The sequence below is a fragment of the Macaca mulatta genome, chromosome 7 (genome assembly GCF_049350105.2).
Source record: "Macaca mulatta isolate MMU2019108-1 chromosome 7, T2T-MMU8v2.0, whole genome shotgun sequence".
NCBI classification, from domain to species: Eukaryota; Metazoa; Chordata; class Mammalia; order Primates; family Cercopithecidae; genus Macaca; species Macaca mulatta.
The window spans coordinates 80,714,012-80,738,925 of NC_133412.1; the positions used below are offsets into that span (position 1 = coordinate 80,714,012).

The 24,914-nt window shown below is 51.1% G+C and overlaps 1 protein-coding gene and 1 long non-coding RNA gene across 12 annotated transcripts in view; one reads left to right on the top strand and one right to left on the bottom strand.

The window, feature by feature from the left end:
• BLM (BLM RecQ like helicase) overlaps positions 1–8,264 on the top strand; it is a 108,482-nt gene extending 100,218 nt beyond the window's left edge. For all 10 annotated transcript variants that reach the window (XM_077940346.1, XM_028852012.2, XM_077940345.1 and 7 more), the window contains 3 exons: positions 1,222–1,344; positions 3,324–3,525; positions 7,909–8,264. In XM_077940346.1, coding sequence (XP_077796472.1) covers positions 1,222–1,344; positions 3,324–3,525; positions 7,909–8,086 — 503 coding nt within the window. In that variant the 3' untranslated portion in view covers positions 8,087–8,264. The remainder of the gene's footprint in view (positions 1–1,221; positions 1,345–3,323; positions 3,526–7,908) is intronic.
• Positions 7,096–20,643, bottom strand: LOC114679724 (uncharacterized). Of its 2 annotated transcripts, XR_013395988.1 has the most exons (9): positions 20,133–20,643; positions 18,778–19,003; positions 14,668–14,869; positions 11,095–11,273; positions 10,850–10,937; positions 9,702–9,931; positions 7,761–7,830; positions 7,445–7,608; positions 7,096–7,294 (listed from the first exon to the last, which is right to left on the bottom strand). It is a non-coding gene; the product is annotated as an uncharacterized LOC114679724 (long non-coding RNA). The 2 variants fall into 2 exon arrangements; XR_013395987.1 differs by lacking the exons at positions 7,096–7,294; positions 7,445–7,608; positions 7,761–7,830; ... (1 more) ...; positions 10,850–10,937; positions 11,095–11,273 and adding an exon at positions 8,454–8,637 and having other exon boundaries at positions 14,069–14,937.
• Between the last annotated feature and the right edge of the window lie 4,271 nt (positions 20,644–24,914).

Here is a 24,914-nt window from a genome sequence, read left to right on the forward strand (position 1 = left end):
TGACTAAGTTCTCACAAGCGTGAGCAGTAACAACCGCAAGGCAGCTGCCATTTAGCCATCAGCAGTTCTAAGACACATCTTGACCTCAGGAATGCTAAATTGTGAAAAGGTACGTATCTTGGAATTGATGAAATATGGTATTTTATGGTATGTTATTTCTAGGCTCTTAGTGTAGTTTCTTAACTGTCCTCCTTACCTCCTGCTGTGAATATGATATACATTTTAATCTTTCAAAAACTAGTAAAACTACAACAGCTGCCCAGATAAAGTATACATTTTATCAAGGGTCTACATTTCTTCCTGCCTCTCCCACTTTATCTTCCATTAAACACCCTTCATAAACCTTCTGTTCTGTCCACAGTCTGTTGCTTTTCCTCTAAACATGGGAATGATGTGAAAATCACAGATGGGAAAGGATTCGAAATCTACCCTTTGCTCAGCTCAAATACGTAGGAATGATTACTCCCTTGCTACCCAGAGCCAGTGCATCAGTCAGTCCTCCAGAGCCAGCCTCCAAAACTCACCCAAACCTTGCTTCACTGTGTCTCCACTACTGCATTCCAGTTCACTCCATCCTCACTCGCTCCTGCAACGGCTTCCACCAGGCTCCCGGATTCTACTGTTTCCTTTACAGTCAATTTCTTATACAGCAGCCAGGGTGACCTTTAAATGACAGGCTTGTCTAGCTGCAAGACTGATATGCAATCTCTATGCAGAGGACTCAGCTGGGGAAGAGTGGAGGAAGAAAAGTTTGTGCTGGAGGAAGTAACAATTTGGTTATGCCATCTAGGGTGGGGTGTACAAGTCTGGAGTGCAGAGAAGAGGCTGGAGCTGGAAATAGAAATGCAGCCTTCTCAGTAAAGACAGGGCATGCCAATCTCAGCTAGATGAGTATTGGCCATGGGAATAGTGGGCAAGAGCAGGTCTGCTCCACTCTGCGCACATGGCACAAGTCCCACCCCCAGCCTCCTCCTGCCCTGGCTCTTGCCCTTGCTCTGCCCTGGCCTGTGCCGCTGGAATTGGATGGTGGGTTCCTGCCCTCTGCGCCTGTCTGCTGCCTCTGAGGTGCTAACTTTGCCCTTTACAAAATTGGCCTGTGTTCCCAGTACCCTGCAGTTAGTTGGCACTTAGCAGACATGTGCTGAATGCGTGAATGAGCATGAATTCAGTGGGTTTTCTATGGGTGATAATTTAAATTCCTAATTTTATGCCTCTGCACAGAATCTTTATCTTCCGATCCTGAGGTTTTGCTTCAAATTGATGGTGTTACTGAAGACAAACTGGAAAAATATGGTGCAGAAGTGATTTCAGTATTACAGAAATACTCTGAGTGGACATCGCCAGGTTAGTATACAGCCATGTGTGTTCTCTAAAAGCCTTTTTAATGTGAAGCGACGCATCTCACTGAATTAGAATGATGCAGTTTCCGGGTTGTGTGAATGCTTCCTACACCTCGTCACACTGACATCCAAGTCAGCCCCCAGTGATGTGCCAGTCATCTCTGAGAGGACACTAGTGCTTTTGCCCCCTGCGGGTGCCAGTTCTGAACTTACTCATAGGATCCAAAAGGGGACCTTTGGGCCCAGGGGTTGCTAGTTCCTGTAATGCAAGTGCTCGAGGAATCAGAGCCCTGGGTGCCAGTCCCAGATCTGCCACCGTGTCATGCTGTGTGATCTTTGGCAGGCCACCAATAGCCTCTTTGTGAATCAGGTTCCTCCACCAAGGAAGAAACATGTTATCTGACAAACATGTCTAAAGATAAAATTTAAGACTAGTGTTTAAATGTTTTGGAGAAATGAGCATGAAACTAGAATGTTACTATTGTTAGTCATTGACAGAACCTGCCTGAGTGCATCATTATCAGACGTTCCCAGAGTCACGTTAGGCCTGTCCTGTGGCACCTCTAATCATGAGCTTCATCATCATTACAGCTTTAGAAATCATTGACCAGGGGGGAATGAGAACAACGAAGTATTTTGTTGCAGGCGATATTGAGAGCACAGAAGTTTTCCGCCCTCTGATAACATCACCATGTAATAGGGCACAACAGATAAGCCCAATTCAGTGTTCTTCCTGCTTCCAGACAGGCAGTGTGGGGGTCTTCCCAAGGGTGATGGAAATGATGAGCAGGATGAGATGGTTCAAGTTCTTTCTTTCCCCAGTCACTTTTTTTTTTTTTTTTTTTTTTTAACAGAGTCTCACTCTGTCTGGAGTCTCACTCCAGGCTGGAGTTCAGTGGTACAATCTTGGCTCACTCTGCCTCCCAGGTTCAAGCATTATCCCACCTCAGCCTCCCCAGTAACTGAGACTGCAGGCACACACCACCATACCTGACTAATTTTTGTGTATTTTGATAGAGATGGGGTTTCACTATGTTGGCCAGACTGGTCTCAAACTTGTGACGTTAAGTGATCCACCTGCCTCAGCCTCCTAAAGTGCTGGAGTTACAGGCATGAGCCACCACACTTGGTCAGTTTCTTATAATTCTTCTATATGGTAATTCGTCCATTAAAAGCCTTGTTCCGAATACATTTTGACAGTGAGCCAGGTTTGGAGCAGCCACGGTGGAGTCCTGTGCCTTCCATGTTGCTCCTGTAGGACAAACCAGACCAGCCAGGAAATGGAGACTGGGTCTCCGTGTGACCTATCTATAGGGAGGTTTCGTGCTTTTTGGGTGCCTTGGGATGCAAATACTTATGGAAATTACCATCTTCTTTGCAAATGTGTGCTTTCATGCAGTCCCACCTCCTGCAGTCCCACCTCCCGCATAATATGTGACATGTTCAACCATTGTGCAAAGACAAGTTTTTTTGTCTGTGAAGAGTAAAATAGGGTCTAGAATTTTCTTATGCTCATTTACTAAGAAACTATTGTTCAAAGATGAGATACAGAACCGTTTGTTTCCCTTATATTGAGCTAATTTTTTCAGCACATTTAAAATAAGTAAAATTGCCTGCCATCTTTATAGCCCTTGATATTTTTTGAATTGCCTACCAGAACTAACTGCCCAATCAACAACAGGAATACAGGCCGTATGCGACAGTATGAGCTAAGCCTCATGTCTCTAGTTAACTTCAGGAGTATCACACATTTTTTAAATGAATTCTGATTCTCTTTTGTTAAAAATGAGTTGCCATTGAACACTTTGGGGCTTTGTGAAGTCAAAAAAGGTTTGGTTCTTACTGAACTGTTGAATCCATATGGCAGGGAGGAAGCCAGGTTATCTGCTAAAACAGGCCCCTGCAGTGTGTCCCTTCATATAGACTAAAAACACATGGACCAGTGCGACATCACCGGTAAACATCTGCATTTTCCATTTGTAGCTGAAGACAATTCCCCAGGGATGAGCCTGTCCGGCAGCAGAGGCCCCGGAAGAAGTACCGCTGAGGAGCTCGACGAGGAAATATCTGTATCTTCCCACTACTTTACAAGTAAAACCAGAAATGAAAGGAAAAGGAAAAAGATGCCAGCCTCCCAAAGGCCTAAGAGGAGAAAAACTGCTTCCAGTGGTTCCAAGGCAAAGGGGTAGGTTTTGTGACATCTTTGCAATATAGGGAACAAGAGAAGAAAGGACAAAAATGTAACAGCTCTGCCTTGCTTTGAAGTATTTATTAAAATAAGCCATTATTAAATATTGCCTCCCCAGTTAATAGAGTGACAATTAAGGTTTGATCCAAAGCAAAAATATTTGCTTCAAGAAACAACAAAAAATATTTGCTTCAGATGTTTAAAACATCTACTGACTAACAGTTATGACTAAAGTTTTCTTTCTTTCTTTTTGTTTTTTTTTTTTTTTTTTGAGACGGAGTTTCGCTCTGTCGCCCAGGCTGGGGTGCAGTGGCCGGATCTCAGCTCACTGCAAGCTCCGCCTCCTGGGTTCATGCCATTCTCCTGCCTCAGCCTCCCGAGTAGCTGGGACTACAGGCGCCCGCCACCTCGCCCGGCTAATTTTTTGTATTTTTTAGTAGAGATGGGGTTTCACCGTGTTAGCCAGCATGGTCTCGATCTCCTGACCTCGTGATCCGCCCATCTCAGCCTCCCAAAGTGCTGGGATTACAGGCTTGAGCCACCGCGCCCGGCCCTCTTTTTGTTTTTTTTTATTCGGGGGCAAAGTCCGGCTCTGTTGCCCAGGCTAGAGTGCAGTGGCGCAATCTCAGCTCACTGCAACCTCTGCCTCCTGTACTCAAGTGATCCTCCCACCTCAGCCTCCTGAGTAGCTGGGACTCCAGGTGTATACCATCACTCCTGGCTAATTTTTGTATTTTTTGTACAGATGGGGTTTCCCCATGTTGCCCAGGCGGGTCTCAAACTCCTGAGCTCAAGCGATCAGCCCACGTTGGTCTCGCCAAAGTGCTGCATTACAGACGTGAGCCCCCACACTCGGCCTGACTAATGCTTCTTGTTTGCAAAGATGTCTTCCATATTGATCTTCCCTTAGATATTTGTTTGCTTGTTTGGAATGATGGCTCTTCTTAAGAGACTTTTCCACCTAAATTCCTATAAATCATACACCAGCTGAATAAATAACAAAGGGTTTTGTGTCCTCGTGACTTTTACGATTCTGTCAGTACTTGCTCTGCTGCTTTTATTGCTGCAGAATCCCATGGATCTCCACCTTGAGGCCGTGCACACTCCCTGCCTTTCATTAACGCCTGGGAGAATCGACCTCCCAGCCTTTGCAGGGGTAGCGAGAAGAAGCCACAACAGAGAAACCAAAAGTTCAGTCAAGCCAGGCCTCTTTAGGGTTGCATAAATGGCTTCTGTCTTCCCCTTCCCACGTTTGCCTGGGCCGCTCGTCTGGGACATGTCTGTCCTGGGTGCTTTCTGCACACCAGGGGAACAACAAAGATAGCACGGTCTGATTTGTGTGATGATCTTGGCAGTGTCCTTCTTTCTAAATAATTGCATTGTTTCCGACAGCCCCTTTTTGGTTTTCTGCCAGGGCACCCTCTGCCTTCTGGCAAGTAGGTAAGGCCTGGCAGGAGGGAGACCATTCCATCAGTCTTGAGAACGTGACCCCAAAGTAACTGCATATTGTAACAGAATTGCTTGCAGAAAAAAGAAACCAAAAAAAAGTCCACAGTCAACTTTGCAAGCTGTTGTGTTTTCTTTTGCAGTTTTCTACCTCTTGTCCTTCTGGGTAATAAAACACAAAAATTGAGTGGGGGAAGAGAAAGGGAGGCAGACATTACCAAATTGTCATTTTCTTGTTAAGTCCATAAACAAACATCTTGTATGTGCTAATTCTCCTGCCAGAGTACTGAAATTAAAGGCATTAGAAAACGTTAGTTTAATTTTGTGGCTTTGAGTGCGCAAGCGATCAGTAAATGTTCTTAAGTGAAGACATTTTCTTATTTCCATCATTTATTCCTCCGCTTTGGGAAATACTCATTTCCTCCATAACACAGAGCCAGAGACCTTAAAAGGCATCTGGCTCAACACCCTGGGTTTTTGAAGAGGAAGCTGAGGCCTGGCCTGGGGAGGGCTTATCGGAGGCCAACCCTGCCTAGTATCAATTTCAAAGATAGAAGCGGACACTGGCCTGCCCACACCTGCCCGGAGCACGTCCACTTCTGCATGTTGCCTGTGGAGACTCCTAAAAAACACACATGGTCTCCCATCTCATTTTTATGTATTAGAACAAAGCAAACCATATTCCAGTGTTCAGTGCTATTGGCTCCCTTATTTAATTTTCACAACTTTTGTTTGTAAGAGTGAAGCACTTTGCAGCATCACCTGGAACCTAAACTGATAAGAAGCAGTAAAGCTCACACTCGTGCAAAAGCCAGTACCAATTTCCATGCTTGTTTTCAGTGAGCCTGGGTGTTTAAGATGGGATTATTTGTTGTTGTTGTTGTTGTTGTTGTTGTTGTTGTTGTTGTTGTTACAGAGTTTCACTCTTGTCACCCAGGCTGGAGTGCAGTGGCACTGTCTCAGCTCACTGCAACCTCTGCCTCCCGGGTTCAAGCTATTCTCCTGCCTCAGCCTCCCAAGTAGCTGGGGTTACAGGTGCATGCCACCATGCTGGGCTAATTTTTATTTTTATTTTTATTTGGTTTTTTTTTTTTTTGAGACAGAGTCTCACTCTGTTGCCCAGGCTAGAGTGCAGTGGCCGGATCTCAGCTCACTGCAAGCTCCGCCTCCCAGGTTTACGCCATTCTCCTGCCTCAGCCCCAGCTAGCTTTTTTTTTTGTATTTTTTAGTAGAGACGGGGTTTCACTGTGTTAGCCAGGATGGTCTCGATCTCCTGACCTCGTGATCCGCCCATCTCGGTCTCCCAAAGTGCTGGGATTACAAGCTTGAGCCACTGTGCCCGGCCTAATTTTTGTATTTTTAGGTGGGGTTTCACCATGTTGGCCAGGCTGGTCTCAAACTCCTGACCTCAGGTGATCCACCCACCTCAGCCTCCCAAAGTGCTGGGATGGCGGGCGTGAGCCACTGTGTCTGGCCAAGATGGGATTCTTTTTTAAGCCCTACCAGCTAAAGCCAGTGCGCTGTGTGACTTTGTGTTACCTTTGGAGCAGCCTCTTTGTGCTCCACTCTCCTTTCCACCAACCCAGTCTGCTCCCTGGATTGAGAGTCCCTGTGCAGTGAAAGAATAAATGTGGCTCTCTGCCAGCAGCCTCACCTCCCCACCCTACCCTCAGAGTTTTACATCTTCAGTACAACATACAATGAACCAGTTGTGTTCTGGGCTCTCTGAGTGGGAGTAAATAGATGGCCCAGGTGAAATGGAGGCTGCTGTTGGCAGATTCATTCTGTAAATCAACATAAACAGCAGGTTTTCGCTCCGGGCTTAATTTCTCAGCAGGAAATCAGCATAGGGAAACTTCAGGCTGCATCTCTGCCGGTTTAGCAGATCTTTGCCAGTTCTGCAGGAAAATTGCCCTGGAGCCAGAGTTGAAGTCATGGAGCTCCCCCAGAACGTCATTACCCACAGGCTGTGGCCCTATACCCTCAATTCAGACGGGAGGCTGCTTGCATGCCCTGGTGCCATGGAATTAATGTTGGGCCTGACATCAGCCTGGTTAAAAGCAGCAGGAAAGGCTTCTGTGGGTACTGCTGCCCACAGTCATCACTGTAAACATGCCGGCCTCATGGTTTTGTTTTTTATTTCATTTAGGGGTGGGAAGGGAGCTGTTATCTTAAGGTCTGCAAGGAAAGTGAGATGCTGGAAGGACTTTGGAATCGGCTGTGGCGGCTTCTTCCTTGGCTTTAGAAGGCAGCGAGTGGGAGGGCGAGCGGGCAGATCTCCGGGTGTAGGCAGGTGAGCCAGGGAGCTGCAGATGCGGCCCTGACAGAGACAGGCCACACCCTTGGATAAGGCAGCTCAGCCTCCCCAGGAAGCTGCATCTGCAGCCCTCCTGGGGCTTCCTGGGGCTGGCCAGGAAGACGCCCAGCTCTGCCAGTCCTGGCCACCCAGCTCCACGCCACACGTGCTCACCCCACAGCTGCCTTGCTCTGGACTGTACAAATCCAGTCGTTCCGGGGTGCCTGCCAGCAGGGAGCTGAGGCCCTGCAGCAAGGTGTTTCACTTCCTTTATTTGGTCGGAATGGATGAGGGCATGTGAACCTCAGCTCCTCTTGTTGTAGGGCTCTGGTTGTAGGCTGCCGAAGGTGTGGGTGGAGAGAGGGGCGGTGGGTTGGTCACAAGTCAGAAAATCAAGAAACAGTCCTTCACATTTCAGAAGGACAAATCCAGGACAAATTTATATGAAGGGCAGTGGTCCTTTATTCCTTAAGTAGTAAAGGAAACTTACCTTACCTAGGGGCTTCATAGGCAGAAAATGCACAAGGACATATTAGGCCCAGGAAAGTCGTAGTGTAGCTCTGTGCAGGTTGAGAGGAAGATGGTCATTCACTTTTGGTTCCATTTAACATTTTGATTTTTTCTTTGTCACATTTCAGGGGGTCTGCCACATGTAGAAAGATATCTTCCAAAACGAAATCCTCCAGCATCATTGGATCCAGTTCAGCCTCACATACTTCTCAAGTGACATCAGGAGCCAATAGAAAATTGGGGATTATGGCTCCACCAAAGCCTATAAATAGGCCATTTCTTAAGCCTTCGTATGCATTCTCATAACAACCGAATCTCAATGTACATAGACCCTCCTTCTTGTTTGTCAGCATCTGACCATCTGTGACTATAAAGCTGTTATTCTTCTTATACCATTTGAAATTTTTACTCGTCTCTATTAATATTAAATAAATGCTGGGGGTGATAGTTCTTTTTAAAATAAACATTTTCTTTTGAATAAGCATGTTTTGCTGCCGCTGCAAGTGTTGTGGCCGTTGTTTCTCAGAACGTCTGAGGCAGCAGCTGAATCATCTCAGTGCAAGAGATTCTGAGCATAACACGAAACCCAGAAGCCAAAGGAAGAGCCACATGTGGGCCCTTGTGAAACTAAAGCTTTTTGTATGAGACAACACGAACAAAATTAAAAGACAAATGACGGGGAAAAGAGGAGAAAATATATTACAAAGGATTAGTATCCATCATATACCAAATACCTGTGAACCAGTCAGAAACATCCCAGTGGGCAGGTGAACCAAGGATGTGAACAGGCTAGTCTCAGAAGAAGAAATACACATGCCCACGGCTGGGTGCCGTGGCTCACGCCTGTGATCCCAGCACTTTGGGAGGCCGAGGCAGATGGATCATGAGGTCAGGAGTTCGAGACTAGCCTGACCAACATGGTGAAACCCCGTCTCTATTAAAAATACAAAAATTAGCCAGGTGTGGTGTACAGGCACGACTGTAGTCCCAGCTACTCGGGAGGCTGAGGCAGGAGAATCGCTTGAACCCGGGAGGCAGAGATTGCAGTGAGCCAAGATCATGCCGTTGCAGTCCAGCCTGGGCAACAGAGTGAGACTCCGTCCCAAAAAAAAAAAAAGAAGGAAAGAGGAAAGAAATACACATGCTCTGCAAATATGTGAAAATGGTCAATCTCCCTGAATACAAATATGATAAAACCACGTGAGTTCATTCTTTTGCCTACAAATTTACACTGGATAATATCCCAGTATTTGGGGTCAGCGAGAAAGGTTGGCAGGTTGTTTGGGTGGCGTGTGTGGCAGTTCCTCTAGTCCTTTGGTATTGTGGTGGCCTCGCTTTTCAGGATGCTCCATAATGGGCTGATTGGCCCCAGCATCCTAGGTAGGATTTTGGCCTCTCTTGCCTCAACTCCAGTGGCCTTGTTTTTGCAGACATGGGTTTCTCAGCTCTAGGTCACCTTTGGGTCCCACACAGCGAGGAAGTGGCATAAGTCGTGAAACACACACCTCGGCCTGCCCCTTGTGTGGTGTTACCTGTGACCTCACTTAGGAGGGTATAGCTGGGAAGACCCTGCCTGTGCCAAAGCCAAAGGTGTGAAGAAGGGGTTGATTGGAAGCCATGTGGCCTCCACCTGGTGACTCAATCCTGAGAGGGACCCTGCACCCACCCTGAGGACCCACCCTTGTGGTAGCACACCAACTTCCTGCCTCCTGGGCTGTCTGTGAGCCCCAACTGCGGCCTGTGGGCTTTTAGCTCCTCATTTAATGGGGTTGACTGGCCAGGTGACTTTGCTGAGGGCTGAGCACCATTAGCACGAATGCCTTCCGGATCTGACATTTTCAGAGGCCATCCTTCTGGCCAGAAGAACCTTCTCTGGGGATGAGGAGTGGAAAGGAGACAAAGTAGCCAGAAGTTGAGGCACCTGGGGTAATGTCCACAGCATGAGGCCACCTTGGAGAGTTGCTGATCCAGCCAGCGCATCTGGCAGGAGGCATGTCCGTTCCACCTGCTGCAGCAGCTCTGGCCTTGTTGGTGGGGATGGACCCCAGCACAGACAGGTCACTGCTGGGCTCTGACCTCATCCACTCGTTCCTTCTGGAGATGGAGCTTATCCCTCAGGGTCGCAGGCTGTGCCTCCAGGGGCTCCCAGGGCTGTGGGGGAACAGATGAAAATAACATGTGCAGGGCCTGAAGGTGGAGAGCAGAGGCCATGTGGGGCCCACACTACCTACAGCCCTTCCCCATGTCCTGGGAAGATGACAGGGTGGCTCGCCCCTGCCTCCCAGCAAGGAACCTGAGGCTTAGAGACCTCTGATTTGCCTAAGCTCAAATGACCACAAGTGGCAGAGCCAGGCCCCACACCCAACTCTTGAAAACATTCTGGGTTGGAACAGGCTCTGCTCAGTTTCTCAGGACCCGGGAACAGGCACAGAAAATGCAAGCAGCCTCCTTCCTCCAGCTCATCTTCCAGCCCTCCCAGACCCCCAGGGAAGGCTCTGCATTCGCCCAGCGTAACCCCAGGAGGGCAGAAGCAGGCAAACTTTCTCTGAACCGATGCCAAGGCCTTGAGGCCAAAGACAGGTCCATGGTGACAGCAAAGCTTCTCTGGGCTGGGCCCTGCTGGTGCCCCTCCATGGGCACAAATTGCCACCACCTGGGATGGGAGAGGGCACAAGTCCACCAGGGAGTGCCAGCCTGGGACCCATCACGGGCCCATCCTTCCCTAGGTACAGGAAGGCCCGACTCTCCCACACTCACTTGTCACCCTTCTGGAGGGCACAGGCAGGACTGGAATCTGGCTCTGCAGCTGCACATATGCCCTGCTGAGGCCCTCACACTGCAGAACGCTGGCCGGCAGGCCCTTGCTCACCTCCAGGGACAGAACCAACCACTCTCAGAGGAAAAGAACAAGCATGGAGAGCCCCCCACCCCACCGGCACTGTGCCAAGGGCTGTTTCGGGAACTCAGGTAATTCACTTCTTCCATCCCTCCCGCAGCCCTGGGAGGCAGGCACATGATGTTGGCCTTTTTTATGCAGAAACCAGAATTCAGAGAGGTTATGTAACTTGCCCAAATCCACGCAGCTAGGAAGTGGTAGTAAGTAGGGTAATACACATCTCGATGTGCCCTGAAGAGTCCCAGTTTACATCCGTTGTCCCTGTGTGATAATTAACACAGCTCACTTTCATTCTCAGAAGTGCTCCAGTTCAGACAAGTTCAGTGGCATCAAGAATCTAAGCTCTTTTCCTCAACTATCCAACCTCCTCTCCCAACCCCACTTTCCAGCCAGAGCCTCAGGGGCCACCTGCTGTCACCTGTTCGAAACTCCTGGCCTCTGCTGCAGGCTCCAGGCACAGAGGCTGCACAATTATCAGCCAGCATCGCTCAGCTGCGGCTTTTCTCCAGAAGAGGAAGCGGAGGCTGTGGTCCAGGCCCTCTCGTTCTTCTTGAGAAACTGCTGCTTCTCCCACTCCTGCAGCCGTCTGGAACTGCTCTGAGGCCCCGAGACCCACCCTGTCCTTTGGAGGCTCCCAGAGTCCCAGCCCGGCTCTTTCTGTGGCTCAGAGCTGCTGCCTGGGTGGGGAGCAGCAGGCAGCAGCTGTCAACCTCCCCCAGCCTGGGACCCCCTGCTGGCAGAGGCCTCTGGGCAGAGACATGGCTGATGGGTCTTCTGTAGCAGCTGGAGTGAAATCCCCAGTGGCTCCAGCAGCCACTTCTCCCTCAGTGCAGCTGCCATAGCCCCGTGTGGCCTCAAAGCCAGGGCTCAGAGAAGCCAGCTGGTGGGCACACCCAGGGGACCCGAGCCTGGCCCAGAGCCTGCTAGGTGCTCCAGTTCATGAGTGCAGCAACCACTAGTAAGCAGGGGCTCAACTCTGCAGCTGTGCAGGGCAGACCCAGGACTTCGGGGACAAGCCCCTCGGCCTGCAGAAGGCTCCTGCTTTCCAAAATGCACTCACGCTGCTGTTCCTCCCACCCCGGAAAGGCTCCTCGGCTGGCCCACGCTCCCTGTTGGCAGGAGAGGAAGGAGGAAGGGAGAAAACCCTCCCTGGTTGGGGTGGGCTGTGGACCCTCCCCCACACGGTCACCACTGGGAAGAAGGACAGGACAAGGTAGACAGAAGCCAGAAGTAGAGTCCAGAAAGCCCCAGTCACGGCGAGGCGTCCCAGAACAGGTCTGAGGCTGGTCCCTGCAGCTAACCAAGGTGAAGGTTGGGGTTCTGGCATCATCACAGCTCAACTGTGTGGTTCCACGGCCCCCAGAGGGTTCGGGGAACCCTGAGATGGTGCCGGATGGCACTCTGATGGTGTCTAGGCTTGGGTCTATTCAGGATGTGGGAATTCACCCCAGAGAGCCTGTCTGTCCCCATGGGTCCCACACACAGGGCCTGCCACACACACAGGCCACAGGCGTCTGCCTGTCCCAGCCCCATCTACTCAATCCCTGCCAGGAGCCACAAGGCCCCATGAAGGTCAGGCCCTGGCATTATGCCTGGGCCAGGAGTGGAGCAGAGAGCTCAGGTCCCTGCTTCCTGCAGGGAAGACTCTCCTCAGTGGGATAGAACCTGGAGCAGGGACCCTTAGGGTAGGAGGTGGCAATGGTGTCCCGGGAACTGCTGACGCGGAGTAAGGGTCTGAAGAGCCACCACTAGCAGACCTGAAACCCCCGCCTGGAAGGAAGGACATCAGAGACACTGAGAGACACTGGGACTTCTGCCCAGAGCCCTGCTTGGGCTCAGAAAGGGATGGCCCCCTCCACTGTGGCCCCCACAGCTGTGGGAGCATTGAGACGTTGTGACGGGGACGCAGTTAACCCTGCTAACCCCAGAGATGAACTCAGCAGTTAGCACCAGGGAGATCGGAGGTCTGCCCATGCCAGGCCCACCACAGACACCCCATCTGCAAGGCTGGATGTTAATATGAGGACAGAGACCTGTGCAGCCATCGTCACCACAGGTCCCTTGCACCCAAATGAGAGCCAGTCTGGAGTGGGAGGGACCCGGCCCCTTCCTCAGCCACCGAGTGCCCTTGGCAAGTTCTGTGGCCTCTCTGAGTCCCAGTGTCTCATCTGCACCATAAACATGCCACTTGGTCCTGACCTCCAGGGCTGCTGTGGCATCCTTTTGGTCAGATATTCCACAAACATTTCTTGGCCAGAGCAGCGCTCCAGGCATGGTTCAGCCTTCAACCAGGGCACAGACAGGGAGTGAAGCGCCCCAGGGAGAGGAGAGAGCAGTGTTGTAGTATGCAGGGGTGGGGGTGAAGACCCCAGGGCACCTGGGCCAGTGGGAGTGGGGGAGGGTGCCCAGGGGGCTGAAGCAGCCAAGTGACCTCCAGGCTGACCATCCCAGTGTCCAGCCACCCTCGCTGAAGCCACCCTGTGCTCTCCTTTGTGGTCCACTCCTCACCTAGGAAGAGCAGAAAGGACACAGCACCCACCGGCGGGACCCCCTTCCTGAGCAGAAAGCGCCCTGTGCCAGCCTGGCCACCACCTCACTGTGAGGACGTGCGCAGCCTGGGCTGGGCCACCTGCCTGTATGAGCTCCAGCCCAGCAAGTGGGCACAATGGGGGTGACCCCAGCACACCTGCCAGGACCCCTGCCCCATAGGGCCTGCCGCTCTCTCCACAGGCCTCAGCTTAGGGTCTGTACCTTTGTCCCACATCTGGGTTCCAGCCCCAGGGACTTGGCACACAGCAGGTGCCTAAAAACAGCTTGTTGGATGGATAGATGAGCGGATGGGTGGGTGAGTGGGCGCAGGGGCGCTGTGAAGACATCTGTCTCACTGCCTTCTCATGGGAGGATAAGATACAAGGAGGAGACGGGGCCTCAGGCCGGCAGGGCCTTAAAATCCTGCAGCCCCCCGGCCAGCACCAGGCCAGTGGGAACGGTGGCCCAGGTCACCGAAGGCTCCCTTGTTACTTCTGCTGGCTTCATCTGGATAAGTAGAAGCTGCTTTCCAGCTGGCTTCAGTTTTCACTTAGATTTTCTTCTTTTTTTTTTTTTTTTTTTTGAGGCGGAGTCTCGCTCTGTCACCCAGGCTGGAGTGCAGTGGCGCCATCTGGGCTCACTGCAAGCTCCGCCTCCCAGGTTCACACCATTCTCCTGCCTCAGCCTCCGGAGTAGCTGGGACTACAGACACCCGCTACCACGTCTGGCTAATTTTTTTTGTATTTTTTTTTTTTTAGTAGAGACGGGTTCACTGTGTTAGCCAGGATGGTCTCGATCTCCTGACCTCAGGTGATCCGCCTGCCTCGGCCTCCCAAAATGCTGGGATTGCAGACATAAGTCACTATGCCCGGCCTAGGTTTTTTTTTCTCTTCTGTTTTTTATTTTTATTGTTGTTGTTGTTATTGTTTGAGACAGAGTCTTGCTCTGTTACCCAGGCTGGAGTGCGATGGTGCGATCTCGGCTTACTGCAACCTCCACCTCCTGGGTTCAAGCAATTCTCCTGTCTCAGCCTCCCGGGTAGCTGGGATTACAGGTGCCCGCCGCCACACCCAGCTAATTTTTTGTATTTTTAGTAGAGATGGGTTTTCACCATGTTGGACAGGCTGGTCTTGAACTCCTGACCTCAGGTGATCCACCCACCTCGGCCTCCCAAAGTGCTGGGATTACAGGCATGAGCCCCCGTGCCTGGCCTAGGTTTTCTTTTGCTTGTGTACTAATGTTTTTGGCCAGTTGGCGTCTTATTTGTGCTGAAAGAGCAAGCCAGTTTCTTCACTTTGAGCTGCATTGTCTATCATGTGAAGATTTTCATAACCACAGTGTCTGCTTCTAGCTCTCTTTCCTATCCTGCGCTTCCAGAGTTTACTTGTGTGTGAGGAAGGCTTTTGTGGGGACCAAGGTGCATGGAGCAGTTGGGAGGTAAAACTTTGTCACTGGGTCCTACCTGTGCAGAACTTCAGTCCCAGCTGAGAAAGCAAGGGCCAGGGAAGTAGTTCTCAAACTTGTGTTAGCCTCGGTCACCTGGAGGGCTGGTTGTGGCACGGCTTCCAATGCAGCAAGTCTGGGGTGCACCCCAGGGGTGAGCATTTCCACCTGGCCTCCTGGTGGTCCCGACGCTGCCAGCCCCAGGTGAATACAAACCGCAGCTGCTGGGAATTTTAGCTCTGAGGTCTTGGGCAAGGGATTCTCCTCTCCTTCATCCTTGGTTTCCCATCTGCAAGAGTGAGGGAATAGGGTGCAGTGGCTCACACCTGTAATCCCAGCACTTTGGGAGGCCAAGGTGGGAGGATCACCTGAGCCTAGGAGTCCGACACCAGCCTGGGCAACATAGCAAGACCCCCGTCTCTACAAAAAAATTAAAAAATTAGCCCGGCTGGTGGTGTGCTCCTGTAGTCACAGCTATTCAGGAAGCTGAGGCAGGAGGATCTCTTGAGCCTGGGAAGTTGAGACTGCTGTGAGCCGTGAGCCATGACCATACCACTGTACGTCAGCCTGGGCAACAGAGTGAGACCCTCTCTCAAAAAAAAAAAAAAAATGTGAGGGCATCAGACTCCATGATGGCTGTCACCTCCATCCTCAAGTTGGACAGGCCTATTGGGGTGGGCTGGGGATCCGTGGGCGGGACGGTGTTTGAGAATGTGGAAGTGGAACAGCCTTGCACGGGAGCCATTTTCAGGAAAGGGACTCATGACAAAGCCAGGGTTCTAAGCCCCTTCCCACACCAAAGGGCCTCTTAGAGAGAGACTCGGAACTTAAAGGGAGACTCAGCAACCAGGAAGCAAGAAGCAAAAGCACCACTCCCAGCAGGCATTTTGCAGTATACGAGAGGCAAAGGAAACCTCCTTTAAAACTCTGGAAACAAGCGTAAACTGACATTTCCCAGGCCCTGCCAGCCTGGGAGTCAAATGAGGTCACGTTACCACCCAAATCTGTCTGAGAACAGAGTCCTGTCTCCCTGCCGGGCCAGGCAAATGCCACTTCAAGATACAGTCTGTTGAGAACTCCTAGATGGGGACCTTAGACTCCAACATGTGATGAAGGCTTTCTAGAAAAATTCAATTGCAGGGTTTGCTCAGAGCCCGCTCTTCTTGCCTGGGCCCCAGCAGGATCCAATGGCCTCAGCGGGAAATAGACTCAAGTCCCAGAACAGGATGGGGGACACTCAACCAATTTCTTTTTTTCTTTTTTTTTTTTTTTTTTGAGACGGAGTCTGGCTCTGTCGTCCAGGCTGGAGTGCTGTGGCCAGATCTCAGCTCACTGCAAGCTCCACCTCCCGGGTTTACGCCATTCTCCTGCCTCAGCCTCCCGAGTAGCTGGGACTACAGGCGCCCGCCACCTCACCCGGCTAGTTTTTGTATTTTTTAGTAGAGACGGGGTTTCACCATGTTAGCCAGGATGGTCTCGATCTCCTGACCTCATGATTCGCCCGTCTCGGCCTCCCAAAGTGCTGGGATTAGAGGCTTGAGCCACCGCGCCCGGCCCAATTTCTTTTCTATTCTTTTTTTGTTCTATTCTATTCTATTCTATTCTATTCTATTTTTTCTTTTTTTTTTTTTTTTGAGACAGGGTCTCGCTCTGTCACCCAGGCTGGAGTGCAATGGCATGATCTCGGCTCACTGCAACCTCTGCCTCCTGGGTTCAAGCGATTCTTGTACCTCAGCCTCCCAAGTAGCTGGGACCACAGGTGCCAGCCACCACGCCCAAATACAAAAAATACAAAATAATTTTTGTATTTTTAGTAGCGACAGAGTTTCACCATGTTGGCCAGGCTGGTCTTGAACTCCTCACCTCAGGTGATCTTCCTGCCTCAGCATCCCAAAGTGCTGGGATTATAAGCATGAGCCATCATGCTGGGCCTCCAATTTCTTTCTTTTTTTTTTTTTTTTTTTTGAGACGGAGTCTCGCTCTGTCGCCCAGGCTGGAGTGCAGTGGCCGGATCTCAGCTCACTACAAGCTCCGCCTCCCGGGTTTACGCCATTCTCCTGCCTCAGCCTCCCGAGTAGCTCAGACTACAGGTGCTCGCCACCTTGCCCGGCTCGTTTTTTGTATTTTTTAGTAGAGACGGGGTTTCACCGGGTTAGCCAGGATGGTCTCCATCTCCTGACCTCGTGATCCGCCCGTCTCGGCCTCCCAAAGTGCTGGAATTACAGGCTTGAGCCACCGCGCCCGGCCTGGGCCTCCAATTTCTTAGACTATCGAATGGCCCCAGAGTCAGATTGCTTGGGGTCAAAGGCCACTTTCACCACCTGCTGTGTGACCTTGAGCCCTTGAGCAAGTTATTTAACTTCTCTGTGCCTCAGGGAGCTCATAACAGCACTATACTGTAGGGTCGTGCCAGATCTGTCCCATAGACCCTGGGAAATTAATGAAATGAGTACTCAGACACAGGTACGCAGTGTAAGAGCAGCTAGGTGACTGCCTGGCTCTAGTGGCTAGAGAGCAGCCCTAAGAAGCTGGAGCTGCTTGCTTTTATTCAGTGAAGGCACAATACGGAAAACCTGGAGCCAACGCGACCTGCAGGTAATTAACAATTATTGTGGCCAGGTGTGGTGGCTCACGCCTGTAATCCCAGCACTTTGGGAGGCCAAGGCAGGTGGATCACAAGGTCAGGAGTTCAAGACCAGCCTGGCCAAGATGGTGAAACCCTGTCTCTACCAAAAGTACAAAAATTAGCCAGGAGTGGTGGCAGGCCCCTGTAATCCCAGCTACTCGTGAGGACGAGGCAGAAGAATTGCTTGAATCCCGGGGTGGCAGAGGTTGCAGTGAGCTGAGATAGTGACACTGCACTTTAGCCTGGGTGACAGAGTGAGACTCTATCTCAAAAAAAAAAAAAAAAAATTATTGTTCCCCTTTCGGAGAACCTCACACGTGCATGATCAAAGGTCAGTGCCTAGTCAACATAAGTAAACAAGCCTTTTAAGATAAATTTCCCCACACTTCCTTGTACCTACTCCTTGCCCTTTGCCTCAGGGTTATAGAACAGCTGCCTTCAGCTACTCTTCCCCGGGGCTCTACAAAACCTTCTGACCTTTCAGAAGGTTTGCATCCTTTCCCTATAGTTTTTCCCACCACTCTAATCCCCTACAGGGTCGACTGGGGGATTATGAGGACTAACAGGATAATGCCTGCTCAGCCCATAACAGAGTGCCTGGCTCTCAGTGAAGGTTATTGTAGCGTAATATGTAGACCCACACTGTATGTACTCGTTGCTTGCTGCATCTATTTGTGCAGAAGTTGATTGGTGGATAAACAGGACATCATTTTCACTCAATGGGGCTCAGCCAATCTCAACCTAATCCTTTTATGGAATCAGTCTCCAAAAAAGAAGCCTCCTTCAGGCATGGCTACACCCAGCTATCCAAACATAATGTAAGCATCCACATTTTGGAGCTCTGGAAATTGCAGAACAGGCAGACAGCACCCCATAATATAGGTCTCAATCCAAGCTCTAGGAACGCCTGGAAAATCCTGAAATAGGTGTCAGAGGGTATTTAAATCCCTCAAGGGCATGTATTATTCTTGTGTGTCTTTGCAGATTTCTGGGAAAGGGACCACAATTTTTCTCAGGTTGTCAAAGGAGCCAGCAACCCCCAAAAGTTGTGAGATTCTGCCTCAGGAAAGCTGATGCAGGCCTCAGCAGGTGCCCTGAACAGCACAGACACTCCCAGGGACACCCTGGGCATCCCAAGGCATCAAAACCCCAGGGCAAAGATGGGAGTGGCTCACTCCGCATCTCCTTTGCTGAGAGCCAAGCCCTCTCCAAAGCCAGGAGAAAACAACAAAATCGGACGGCAGCGCACACTCAGAAGTGTGAACCCCTGGCGAGCAAGCATCATTCCAGTTAGCCGCGATGACAGGCTGCCTGTGACTTAGGACACAGAGTGGCTCTGTGTTATCACAAACAGCAAGGGGTTCAGGAGGCGGTAGGTCTGCAGGGGACAGGACACAGGACATGGGACCTGTGTGCAGCCCACAGGGCAGTTCAGACCAAACGGCCAGAGGCGGCACCACGGCTGCCCCGAGCCCTTGGCCTCTCTGAGCTTCTCTCTCTCACCTGAGAAATGGGATTCCAGGGAAAATGGGTAGCAGTCACCTAGCCCACCTTCCCCCACGGTTGCTGTGAAGAGCCCAGAAGCCATGGATATGGGCGACTCATTTGAGGTCAGCTTCAGAAGCAGCGGGCGCTGGGTAGCCACATTGACACCCCGCACCAGCGCTTCCTCCTGGGGGCTCCCGGGTCCAAGGGGGTGGTGACAGTCCCTGCCACAGGGATGCAGAGTCTGCAATGTACAAACATGCTTTGTGCACATTGGGAGCCTGGCAAGCTGTAGCCCTTGTCATGATTCACGCTCCCTGGGGACACTTGGGGGCTGCTGTGGGCACCCCCCCACACCCCGCTTTTGGTCAGGGCTGTGCCAGCAGAAGGCTGGGGCTGGACAATACAGGGGAAGTTGGGGCCGGGTGGGAGGTGGGAAAGGAGGAAGGGGGGAAATTTAGCAAGGAAAGAGCAGAAACGTCCCAGACAGAAATTAAATTGCAGTTCTGTGGTGAACAGTGAGAGTCCTTTTTCCCATATCCTCACCGAAAAATTCCAATACAATCTTTGCCACCTTGTGTCATAGATCTATTTTGAGCTCCCTCGCGGTTCCTGAGCTCCTATGCTTAGTGTGCACCGGGCTCTGCCTTCTGGGTTCAAGTGATTATTATTATTATTTGAGATGTCGCCCCAGGCTGAAGTGCAGTGGCATGATATCAGCTCACTACAACCTCTGCCTCTTGGGTTCAAGTGATTCTCCTGCCTCAGCCTCCCAAGTAGCTGGGATTACAGGTGCACGACATCATGCCTGGCTAATTTTTGTATTTTTAGTAGACGTGGGGTTTCACCATGTTGGCCAGGCTGGTCTTGTACTCCTGGCCTCAAATAATCCACCCAACTAGGCCTCCCAAAGTGCTGGGATTACAGGTGTGAGCCACCATGCCCAGCCTGCGATTCTTGTACCTCAGCTCAGCTCTTCACATGAATTCATCCTCACAACCATAGGGGGTTGGGGAGGTCCAATAATTTTTCCCTTTTCACAGCCAAAGCAGCTGAATCACCAAGGCCATGAAACAAGTAAAGGGGGATCTGCCTGGCGTTCACCAGGCTGGTCCCGCCAGGTCACTGCAAAGTGGGGCAAGATGAGAACAGGGCCAGGGACTGATGACACCCAAGGCACCCCAGCAGGACATCCTGGCCCAACTGCCCTCCGGGGTCCCGGCCCAGGGTCCCGGTCAGAGGGCCAAGCTTTGCTACTAGTCATGGCCCAAGTAGCCTGTAGCTTCTTCCCCAGATGGATGTGGGATCCTCCCAGGAAGACCTGACTCAACCTAATCCCAGCCTCCCCACCTTTTCTGATGCTGTTTCCTTACCTGGACCTCTCCACCCACTGCTCGGCTCACGCTCACACTGGGCTCAGCTCTGCTTGGACACGGCTGCCCTGACAGTGCGTGGCAGGGACGAGGGGAGGCGGGGGGTCACTGCTCCTGGGAGGGCTGGGATTGGCAGTGAGCTCTTGGTCTGGCCACCCTCCCTCCATGAGGTTCAAGACCAAAGTTCCCGTGGGAAGGCCACAACCATTTCTTCTGTGAGGCCCGGAAATGGGAATGGGTTCCTCATACTAAAGACAAAGACCTTCCTGGCCAGGTGCAGTGGTTCACGCCTATAATCCCAGCACTGACCTCACTAGAGGTCAGGAGTTCAAGACCACCCTGGCCAACATGGTGAGGTGAAACCCTATCTCTACTAAAAACACAAAATTAGCCAGGTGTGGTGGTATGTGCCTGTAGTCCCAGCTACTAGAGAGGCTGAGGCACGCGAATTGCTTGAACCCAGGAGGCGGAGGTTGCAGCGAACCGAGATCATGCCACTGCACTCTAGCCTGAGAGACAGAGTGAAACTCTGTGTCAAAAAAAAAATTAAAAAAAAAAAAATTTAAGACCTTCCTGCTTCCTGAAGTGGGCCACCCTGATCCCAGCCCCCAGATCTGGAGTCAGCATTTCCAATTCTTCAAACCTGCCTGTTGCTGACGTGCTGGGTGACCTTGGGCAAGTCACTTCACCTCTCTGTGCCTCAAAGGCCTCACCAATAGAATGATCCTCATTGGAAGCTGATAATCAAATCCGCCCACCCACGTGGACATTCCAGGACTGTTCAATTTCAGTGCCATGTGGACTTACATAAGCAGGGCTACATTTCTTTAATTTGAGTAAAATGCAAATGTTCCTGGCGGATGAGTCAGCACTTAACCCCAAGCCTGCTCAGTCGCGTCACTTGGGCGGGAGTGAGAGGTCCCACCCAGACCCACAGACCTCTGCTCTTGGGGTGGACAGGCCCTGGAGATTTGCATTTTGCAGAGACTGCTGAGGAGGCGAGTTCAGACTTTAGAAGGCAGGATGAGGGGAGAACACAGACGCTCCCACCCCAATACCTGACCACATGCGCAACAGTGACAAATTTTTGGGAAAAGAGTGAGCCAACAGGACGAGGTGGGTGGATTACCTAAGGTCAGGAGTCGGAGACCATCCTGGCAAACATGGTGAAACCCCATCTCTACTAAAAATACAAAAATGAGCTGGCTGTGATGGCTCACTTGTGGTCCCAGCTACTCAGGAGGCTCCGGCAGGAGAATTGCTTGCACCCAGGAGATGGAGGTTGCAGTGAGCCGAGATCTTGCCACTGCACTCCAGCCTGGGTGACAGAGTGAGAAGGGGCCTCCAGGGCTGTCATGTTCCGCTGCTGGGGTGAGGAGTAGGGCAGAAGGGGCTGGGCACAGGGTGTTTAGGGGATGACATGGCAGAGAAGACCTGTGGCCCCCAACAGGGTGGCCTCAGTCGGGGGGACTTTCCCACCCACCTCTACACACTCAGGCTACCCAACTGAAAATGATGCAGCCTCAAAACTGCCCTTCTGTGGGGAAGACAGGCAGGTTCCTGTAACAGAACAAGTAAAACGTCAGGAGTTAGCTAACCGAGCAAGATGAAAAAAGCTTGCAAGGCCACCCTACATGCAAGTGCCAGGAAAGGGAAGGAAATTGCACGGGGCACAGCTGAAAGCCAGCAGAGCCAAGGACATGAGCGGCTTTCCTGGAACTGATAGCTTCGCGTTAGACAAGAGTGAATGAGAATATGAACCAGGTATAAAAAGCACGAGCCGGGTGCAGTGGTGTGCGCCTGTCAACGCTACCTGCTAGGGGGCCAGGAGGGAGCATCACTTGAGCCCAGGGATTTGAGACCAGCCTGGGCAACCTTGTGAAGCCCCATTTCTTTTTTTTTTTTTTTTTTTTTTTTTGAGACGGAGTCTCATGCTGTTGCCCAGGCTGGAGTGCAGTGGCGCGATCTCGGCTCACTGCAAGCTCCGCCTCCTGGGTTCAGGCCATTCTCCTGCCTCAGCCTCCTGAGTAGCTAGGACTACAGGCGCCCGCCACCGCGCCCGGCTAATTTTTTGTATTTTTAGTAGAGACGGGGTTTCACTGTGGTCTCGATCTCCTGACCTTGTGATCCGCCCGCCTCGGCCTCCCAAAGTGCTGGGATTACAGGCTTGAGCCACCGCGCCCGGCCCCCATTTCTTTAAAAAAAAAAATTGTTGAACGAAAAGAGCACAAAGAAGAGATGACAGGCCAGGCACCGTGGCTCATGCCTATAATCACAACACTTCGGGAGGCCAAGGCAAGCAGATCACCTGAGGCCAGGAGTTCGAGACCAGCCTGGCCAACATGGTGAAACCCTGTTTCTACTAAAAATACAAAAATTAGCCCGGTGTGGTGGGGGGCGCCTGTAATCCCAGCTACTCGGGAGGCTGAGGCAGGAGAATCGCTTGAATCTGGGAGGCAGGTATTGCAGTGAGCTAAGATTGCACCACTGTACTCTGGCCTAGGTGACAGAGCGAGATTCTGTCTCAAAAAAAAAGAAAAAAAAAAAAAGGAGAGATGACCAAAAAAACATTATCAGGAAATGCAAAGAAACTGCAGAGGGGAGGAAACACATTAACCAAAACAGGACCATGACACATCTAAAAACAGTTAGAACATAGCACATGCATCTGAAAAGCAAGGGAATAGTGTGGGAGAGAAACTTGAAATAATTGCAATGAATTTAGAGAATAAGAACAAATAAATTAAAACAATTAGAGAGACAATGGTCATTATGGGTCCCAGACCTTCCAATCTCAGGGTGACTGGACTCCCTGAAGTAGATTATCCAACAACTAAAACAGAAGGCTATCTAGAGAAAGCCTTTCTGAAATGAAGAACCAAGTCTACAGACTGTGAGGGACGACTGTAGGGAAGCAAATTCAGAATGACCAACATTGGAACATACTGGCTGAGTTACTGAACTTTTTTTTTTTTTTTTTTTTTGAGACAGAGTTTTGCTCTTGTTGCCTAGGCTGGAGTGCCATGGCATAATATCGCCTCACCACAACCTCTGCCTTCCAGGTTCAAGCGATTCTCCTGCCTCAGCCTCCCAAGTAGCTAGGATTACAGGCATGTGCCACCACGCCCGGCTATTTTTGTATTTTTAATAGAGACAGGGTTTCTCCATGTTGGTCAGGCTGGTCTCGAACTCCCAACCTCAGGTAATCAGCCCGCCTTGGCCTCCCAAAGTGCTAGGATTACAGGCATGAGCCACTGTGCCTGGCCGAGTTACTGAACTTTAAGGATAAAGAAAAAAACTCTTCAGGCACCCGGACAAAATGTCGTGAAAGAATGGAATGGAAGGCCGGGCGTGGTGGCTTAAGCCTGTAATCCCAGCACTTTGGGAGGCTGAGGTGGGCAGATCACTTGAGGTCAGGAGTTCAAGACCAGCCTGACCAACAAGGAGAAACCCCCTCTCTACTAAAAATGCAAAATTAGCCGGTGTGGTGGCACAGGCCTGTAATCCTAGCTACTGGGGAGGCTGAGGCAGGAGAATCGCTTGAACCCGGGAGGCAAGGTTGCTGTGAGTGGAGATCCCGCCATTGCACTCCAGCCTGGGTAAGAAAAGCAAAACTTGGCCGGGCGCGGTGGCTCACGCCTGTAATCCCAGCACTTTGGGAGGCCAAGGCGGGCGGATCACAAGGTCAGGAGATCGAGACCACGGTGAAACCCCGTCTCTACTAAAAATACAAAAAATTAGCCGGGTGCGGTGGCGGGCGCCTATAGTCCCAGCTACTCGGGAGGCTGAGGCAGGAGAATGGCCTGAACCCAGGAGACGGAGCTTGCAGTGAGCCGAGATCGTGCCACTGCACTCCAGCCTGGGGGACAGAGCGAGACTCTGTCTCAAAAAAAAAAAAAAAAAAAAGAAAAGCAAAACTCCATCTCAAAAATAAATAAATAAATACAAATACAAATACAAAAATTAGCCAGGTGTGGTGGTGCATGCCTGTAATCCCAGCTACTTGGGAGGTTGAGGCAGGAGAATCACTTGAACGCGGGAGGCAGAGGTTGCAGTGAGCCAAGATCACACTACTGCACTCCAGGCTGGGCAACAAGAGCAAAACTCTGTTTAAAAAAAAAAAAGAATGGAGGCCGGGCGCGGTGGCTCACGCCTGTAATCCCAGCACTTTGGGAGGCCGAGGCGGGCGGATCACGAGGTCAGGAGATCGAGACCATCCTGGCTAACACGGTGAAACCCCGTCTCTATTAAAAATACAAAAAGGCCGGGCGCGGTGGCTCAAGCCTGTAATCCCAGCACTTTGGGAGGCCGAGGCGGGCGGATCACAAGGTCAGGAGATCGAGACCACAGTGAAACCCCGTCTCTACTAAAAATACAAAAAATTAGCCGGGCGCGGCGGCGGGCGCCTGTAGTCCCAGCTACTCAGGAGGCTGAGGCAGGAGAATGGCGGGAACCCGGGAGGCGGAGCTTGCAGTGAGCTGAGATCCGGCCACTGCACTCCAGCCTGGGGGACAAAGCAAGACTCCGTCTCAAAAAAAAAAAAAAAAAAGAATGGAATGGAATCTATTTCAATTTCAATATAAGGCTAAATGCTGATAGCCAGGCATAGTGGCTCACGCCAGTAATTCCAGCATTTTGGGAGGCCAAGGCAGGTGGATCACTTGAGCTCAGGAGTTCGAGACCAGCCTGGACAACATGGTGAAACTCTGTGTACAAAAATACAAAAATTAGCCAGGCATGATGGCCAGTGCCTGTAATCTCAACTACTCAGGTGGCTGAGTC